The sequence below is a fragment of the Schistosoma mansoni genome (genome assembly GCF_000237925.1).
Source record: "Schistosoma mansoni, WGS project CABG00000000 data, supercontig 0149, strain Puerto Rico, whole genome shotgun sequence".
In the NCBI taxonomy this organism is placed as follows: domain Eukaryota; kingdom Metazoa; phylum Platyhelminthes; class Trematoda; order Strigeidida; family Schistosomatidae; genus Schistosoma; species Schistosoma mansoni.
The window spans coordinates 348,715-356,953 of record NW_017386046.1 but is presented as its reverse complement, the minus strand read 5'-3'; the positions used below and the strand labels follow the sequence as shown (position 1 = coordinate 356,953).

At 32.1% G+C, this 8,239-nt stretch overlaps 1 protein-coding gene and 1 non-coding gene across 2 annotated transcripts in view; one reads left to right on the top strand and one right to left on the bottom strand.

Annotated features, from left to right (window-relative positions):
• Positions 1-4,055: 4,055 nt before the first annotated feature.
• The window catches only part of Smp_163360 (Dystrophin, putative), a gene marked incomplete at both ends in the record, with an annotated part of 117,723 nt that continues 113,539 nt past the window's right edge, over positions 4,056-8,239 (bottom strand). Inside the window, 2 exons of the mRNA XM_018799076.1 lie at positions 4,056-4,157; positions 5,089-5,172. Of these exons, the coding sequence (XP_018646639.1) occupies positions 4,056-4,157; positions 5,089-5,172 (186 nt within the window). The remainder of the gene's footprint in view (positions 4,158-5,088; positions 5,173-8,239) is intronic.
• Smp_tRNA_00688_Pseudo_TTG.1.1 lies at positions 7,371-7,442 on the top strand. The gene has a single exon. It is a non-coding gene (tRNA).

Here is an 8,239-nt window from a genome sequence, read left to right as displayed (position 1 = left end):
TTCTTGATTGACTATAGAAAATGCCATGAAACTATTCATGAAAAAAAAATGGATGTTACCCTGAACGATATATAAGTTTCCTGCCGAGACTGTTTCAACGTATTAACTGAATTTTCATTCAATCAATAAAACACACCAGAACAATATCACTGAAAGAAATTTTGTATTTGTTATATTAACAGCTGAAATATAAATATGAAACTTCTCGAACCCTAATGATGATCATAAATTTGATTTTATACACAATTGTCCATTGATATTTGGCTGTCAGTAAAAAAATTGTTCAAAGTTAATTAATTTACACATTATGTAATTTAACTTAAGTTCATAAATGAATTCTGATATTATCAGTAAACAGGACAAATTACTTGTCAGCTGACTATCGACTTTCCATCGAGTTATAGGCGGATGGAGTTCACTACTTCAACATGCAACTGACGTTCCATCAGCCAGCTGTTTCAAAGGAAAGTTGGATCAACTAAGAACTCTCACTTGATGGTCTAGACCATCATCGCCAGAACTAACACAGGCCACCTAGCCTACTGTCCCTTCGCAGCTGAAAATGAAACTGGAACCGACATTCGCAATGTTTTCAATCAGTGGGCAGTGATAAGAAGTCAGTTTGCTCTCCCTAATGGATAGAGGAGACTCCGGATTTGCTTAGACCCAAGATGATTCGTTGTGACAGGATGGCATACAAATGACGAATCATTTTATCAGACTGTAGCTTGTTCTCTTGTTGACAGCTTGGAATCTCAAAACCTATTTCAAGTTAAGCGTATTAGTAGTAATGATTTCACTCATGTTTTTCTTCACATTTAATTTTCTCCATCAAGATTAAATGATTTCTCATGGTTTTTATTTCGTTTTTATACCCTATCGTTTTTATACCCTATAACCATTAGGCAAAAGCTTAAATTACATTCTATAAAGTACTGTCGGAGTAGATCATCGATATATATATATATATATATATATATATATATATATATAGACAGGTTGGTAATTATGCAGAGTTTATTCAATCTCAGGATTATTTTAACATCAAATAAAGATATACTTTTATAGACAAACGACAGAGAAAGACATGGAAAGATAGGAGAGAAAGGAAACAAAAAAATGGTCAACTTAAATATATTTTCTTAAGATCAAACATAAACAGTTATTGATTATCTGTTTGCTGGTTGTGTTTGTTTTTTTAATTTCGCGATAAAAAAAACCCAATTAAATTATCTTATCTGTTCTTCAAACGAATGAATTCAGTTCCGTTTTTGACATAGTATTCATTATAAACAAAGTTATGAGTTGTATAAAAGTTATCCAATATAGTCATAATTCACCAGTCATGAAAAATTGATTAGTCTATTATAACTAGAAATCGTGTTAGCTTTTTATTAAAAATTAAAGTCATTATTTAATAAATCACCCTAATTTGCACGGCATTAAAATTTGACTATTTCCTGGGTTTACTTTTTATTTACCGTATGTTAAGAAAGATAACTCGAACACCAGCTAAAACATGAGGCTTTATCTAGTTGAGTGAGTTTAAATTTCAAAATAAATACTTATACCTACTTCGCAGATATCATTTCCAGCCGGCATAAAACTTTTTACTGACCAAGAAAGAACTTATAATCGTTCGAACATTGAGAACATTGTTTGGTCGCTTAATAGTAACCGGTGTTCAAGTATCTTGTCCCTAATTTTGATTACGTAATGTATGTATAGTCTCAGTATTGCCACTAACTGGCGCGCATAGTTTGGTATTCGATAGTTAGATCGGACAAACTTACAACTGTAGATCTAGAATTTGTACTAGTTGACAGTCGTCAGCAAAGGATTTATGCAGTCATGGGTTGAGACCTGTGTCTCCCAATATTACTGTTGGAAACTTTATCACTGAGTCTTTAGTTCCGTTACCACTTTTCTGTAGGACCAAGACATTTACAGCTACTGGCTACTCATTGGTAATCAGTGTTATATTGTCTAATCATTGGTAGTACAAAACTTCATTTGTAGCCAAAATAGCTGGGTGAAAATGTATTTGACTACGACACAGAGTGATGCTGGTTCTGGTTTTTACGAATGCGCTGTTCCCTATGGGTTGTGGTCATGCCTTGCTGATGTACACCAACTAGTGCGAAGCCTGAGTTGAGCGCTTTCTGATGACTGTCTCTAAACATTTAGTATCAGTATAAAACCATATATTTTATAACATACGTAATGTAATTAGCTGTAGAATCTAGGAATACCGTTTATTTTTAGTTGGGTGCAGATGGCCAAAAATATATGTGCACATTTCATACAGAAAAGTGATTAATTACAATCTATGTAACTCTAAATAAATTATATATTTATAACGTTATATGTTCCTAAACATTGAACACTATTTTATGAATCCTAATATTTATGTTAGTAGTCTTTTCAAGTGCTTCATCACTACCACCGACTAAACAATTATAAGAACTATTGTATTTTGTGATTTTTAAAATCCATCTTCAGTGTGCACATAGACAATCCTATTTTGTATTGTATTCAGCATCTTCAACTCTCAAAATTAGTATTACATTATTCGGTCACTAATTACAATTCCATTAATTCACGTTTTTCAAATTCTCCTCCTTAGAGATAAAACATTACTTCAGGTTACTGTCATTGACGAGTATTCCTTCGTTTTTCAATTAAGTTGACTTAAATTTTTCCACTTACAAACTTATATATAAGTATGTATGCACTTATAAGTAAAAACGTAGGAGAGACCTCAAATGCATTAAACAATAGCTAGAAAAAAATACTGTTCCATCCATGTGTTTTCATTCATCTCATCAAATCATTTCTCGTAAAAGTGATCATTATGAAAGATCAATAGTGTCATATTTTGATACAGAACTGAAAATTGAATGTAAATGAAAATATGATTTTTTGGCAGAATTAAAATATCTGACCTGTAGATTACTATTTTGAAATGTTACCGTCTTAAATAACAGAATAGAGTGATATTAACACATCAGTCATATTTAAAACATCATCTTATTTGATGACATTTGGTATTTAATATATTGAGATTATATTTTGATTGAACTAGAAACAGATAACCCAAACAACTTCTTTTAAAAAAGTAACGCTAGACAGTATATATTGTATAAACTTACCATTCATCAAACCACAATAAAAATGATTTATTCAATATTTAATTTTCGTGACTAATCTGGTCTGATCTCTGGATACGGCTTTCAATAATAAGTAGGAGGTAAACCTTTTTGATGACATGAATTAGCTCAGTGTAGGGGTTTGGTGGAAATTGTTAGATTTTATTGCTCATATTACGAAATGATGTTAATTAGGCAAATATTAAGAAACTGGAAACACTGAATAGCTGTCTATTTCCTGTATGCGACTTCATAGTAGTACTCATTGATGACACCACAGAGGATCGAACTTCGGCTCTTCAGGTCTCACAGGAATGTATTAACCTTTAAACCACCAGCGGGTATGTAATGATTTATATTACATAGAATCCCACTTTACTAATCTTCATAAACCTTCCATATCAACGATAATCATGTGCTCACTAGTGATTTATTTAAGGAATCACTTCACTCGGTTCCCATGAGAAGTCATGTCTGGTGAGTTTCCACCATTTTGGGGTTGATGCAATTACTCACCGATGATATTGGAATATTATTACACAATGTCGCTAACTGATTGGAGCTAAACACGTACACTGGTGGATGCTAGCTTAGTGATCTGAAAACTAAAGGATTCCTGTGAGACCTGAAGATCCTAAGTTTGATCCTCTGTGGTTTCGTTGATGCGCACTACCACACTAGGACGAAAGAGCTATCCAGTGTTCCCAGTTTCTCAGTGGTTTACTAACTAAGAGCATTCCGTGATGCTAACAAGAGAATAAAATAAAGTCAAAGATTTTATTTTACATTGTCGTCTCTCATATTAAATGATGAAAATAACTAAATAAGAAATAGACTGCTCTACCTCACAAAATTACAGAAGAAAATACTTATTCTTAAACTCAGGAAATCAGAAAATTAAAAAATTTATGTTTTTCTGCCACAACATCGTATTTCTTTTTGCTTTTCAGTAGTCAAAATTTTAATACCAATCAGGTTGTTTATCTCATCTACGTAATGGTTTTCATTCTAAATAAATCAATATTCTATTATACTGAAAAGAACAGTTTACAAACTGTCATAACTTTGGTAAAAATAAAGAATTCATCGACGCAGAGCTACTGGAATTGATTTTAAAAAAAGTGAGAATAGCCATTTTATCGGAAGCACAAAAGGAATAAAAAAGAAACAATCATATTTTTATGATGATGAACTGTATAAGAAGCATGAAATATTTAGATTTTCAATCAAGGTCTAATATTTGGTTTGGAGTTGTAGATTTTTTAAAATTTCATTGAAATGATGAACCAATGAATAATAGACCACCAGTGAAAACCTAGAAGCACTAGATGGTCATTTCTTAATGGTATGGGACCTCTCAGCAGTGTGCATCCATGGTCCCGCAGATGGGACTCAAAACAAGGCCCCTTGGCCTTGCGCACGAACACTCAACCCTAGGTTACTGAACCGTTGTCTAATGGTATTAATGTTTAACTTCAACCAACGCACGATAATAGTATTATCATATATTTAATCACGAACAACTTCAAGAGGTAATTCTCAGAGTTTTAGTGAGAAGCCCAAACCAGTTTAGTTCAACAGTGTCAGGTCTGAGACAGTTACCCACTAAAGACAATAGAGAATTGTCGCTTAATATTGTGAATTGGTTAGAGTTACACATTAACACCATTATATCCCTGCTCAGTTTGATTCACGATTTCAATAAAGTCGAATAAATAACTAAATAGATACCACGTTTTTTTTAGAAAACTTTATTGCTTAAATAAATAATGCAGTAAATTTATTTAAAGTCCTGATGGTCATTATGTAATTCATATCCATCACAAATCACTTCTAAATTTTATCATGTACAATGCTATACTATTTCATTGTAGTAGTAGTAGTATAGTTAGTAATACAAACAGACGAGAAAAGAAAAAAACCCATTTATCTAACTTACTTTTATCTTAAGCTGTATAGTAGCTGGATGATAGACCACCAATTTTTCAGACAAAATTCCATCAATTATAGCTTGTTTAATTTGCTGTAAAATATGACAGTTAAATAAGAAAAAAATAATCTTAATATGAACGAACAGTAAATTTAATGAAAATCTTTTGATGCACATAATTTTATTTTGTTTAAATTGAAGAGAATAAAGATAATAATCTGGCTTATATTGCATAAATTGGTTGTTTATTATCAGATTTACATTAGTTTTATACAAACTGTAATATTTAGAGCTAATCCATAGAATTTAACACACTCTCATAGGAATAAAGTCATTTTAAAATTTAGTCTAACCACAGCTATGTATAGTGTAGCAAAGATTAATAAAATACTAAAATTAAGTGACATTTAAAGGATGTTTAAGGTAGTACAGTGAGACTTTAGGGTGGACTATTATTATTATTATTATTTAAAGACATAAACATTGGTAAAAAGAGGCAACAAATAGATATGCGCCACACAAACGATTCGATTTAAGTGAAGGGTGATATACTGCCCGGGTGCCTAAGTCGAAGCAGGTGGTTTTTGAGGGGGCCACACCCAAAGCCTTTGACCTAAATGTCTATTCCATAAGGCAGTGAAGCAACTTAAAGGAGATGCAGTCCCATAGTAGCCAGTGACCAACGAGTGGTTCATAGGCCATTTGTTTCCTTTGGATCCTGGAGCCCATGTATACCATTGGTTTGGAATCAGAGTTTACCAACTCCCCTAGGTGGATCCCCCGTATCCACCAACCCGGTTAAAGCGTCGGACATTCGCTTTTCGTCCTCTCAATTTCGTAAACAACACTCCCGCCACGAAAAGTCAGTGAGTAGGACATCCCTGGCAGTGGTTGTACGTATATGGCCATGTGAGAGCATTTGGAGAGGGAGAGCGGACTCTCCCTACTCTCGACCGTACCAGGGCATTCGGGGGCAAGGCTAAAGAAATAAATTCGATGGACAAAAATCATAATAAGATTTAGATAAAGTTGAGAAACACAATGTAATCATATGTGGGAAAAAGCATAACTTTCCTATACATAAACAAAAATGATTGATCATTGTTACTGACTGGATGTAAATTAAATTTTAGATATTTATTAGGTAGATACGAGTCCCGAATTGAACATCAACTCTGGGGTACAGGTACATACAGTCGACAAGCCCCAAATAGGATGAAAATTTGACTGTTTATTATTTACCTTTTTAAAAATTCCTTTATGAAGGTAATTGAACTAGAACATCATACTGATTTTATTTAACTCTTTATGAATTGTAACAGAATTTTTATCAGCACATGTTTACATTAACATCTAACTAGCTTTATTTTCTTGTAAATTTATGGTTCAAACTCTAGTATTTAAAGAGTTCGTGACAATATAATACAGTAAAATAAATTAATAATATTCTACAGAAACATTTTTCGTATTGCTTTTTCGCAAATTAAAATTTTCTCCCTCTTACATAAGAAACAGACATTTATGCATAGTTCTGTAATGAAACCAGTCAGCAGAGAATACCATTGATCGATGCTGTCTGTTTCTTCATTTACGTAAGATTAATGAAACTGTAATACGAAAATATAATGAATTATAATATTTATTTACCTAAATTATTACTAAAACTTCAGCTCAATATTTTATTTAGCAACAAAAATACTTGATTTAATCAATACAAAGTAATCAACATCTTAGTTTCCAAAAGAATATACTCATTTGAAATAGTACATACATTGTCATGATTTACAACATACAATATTCATTAATATAAATAAATTGGAGTTACTAATGATAACCAATCAATAGTTTAAATCATAACATAATTTTAACATTTAATGGTTCAATAGGAAGCTGACTATCATTCATACATACAAAGTAAATTGTTCATTTATCCTAAACTATTTGAACTACACTGTTGATGGCAAATTATAAAAAGGGTGTACAAAATGTATTGAATTTAATTATTTTTTATCTACAAAGTAAAGAATTGTAGTTTACTAAACATCAGTATTTATATAATATGAATCCCAAATAGGACGAAACGCACGTCCTGCATTCCACTGCTAGCCACTATCCATCTTTGCTTATAATACTTGTGATTTAAGGCAATATCGAGGCAATACGCACAGAATGCACATATGGTCAATAAGAGACTGACCAGTTGCAGTCCTAAGCATCAATGAGACGATTCAAACAAACAATACTAAGTGAAACCAAACTTCACTCCATTGCACAAGCAAGTGGCTATCAGGACCCCTTAGCTGAGTGGATAACGCGATGGCATTTGAGGCGAAAAGTACTGGGTTCGAGTCCCGGAGTGAACATCAACTCTGAGATGTAGGTACATCCAGCTGAAGGGTCCCAAATAGTACGAAACGCATGTTCTGGCTTCTATTGTTAGCCACTATCCATCTTCGCTTGATATGAAGAAATTTTTTGAAATACGAAAATAATTTCCATCATAAATTAACACTATTTAAAGAACTATGAATAATCAGCAAATAGGGTAACATTATTTCATCTCAATTCTCAATAGCATATATCAATGATACTACATAGAATCAAAACTGAAACCTTAAAATTTCATCAGCAACACAACATGATTAGAATAAATATTATATTGAAATATAATTTGGTACATTTTAAGTTCTTATTTTATTTGTGACTTAGTGTGAAATATATTTATTGTTAGTCATGAATCCAGATGATATCAGGTTCTAATTTTGAGTAAACTAAATTTACATGATATTTACATTTACATCAAGTTGTTCACTAAAGGTTTTTAATGATTAATTTTCATAGTAATAATAATAATAGTAATAAACAGTGAATAACATAATAAACTGATAACTTTTTATTAGAAGTGGTTTTCGTGGAGATTTAGTATTTTCATAGTTAAAAGCGTGAGTTCATTGAACCATTTCGAGTAGTTAAAACATAGATTCAAAGCCTTAATTAACCAGATGACTCACCTACAATTTTGTAATGCCCGCAATTGTGAGTGTAGTGGACGGTCCAGATGTAGTCCAAATGGAAATAATAGCACCCTCCTTTCATGTTTTCCATGTAAGACAGGATCCAATTCACTAATGATTTAAATTATGTGACCTAAATATCCTTG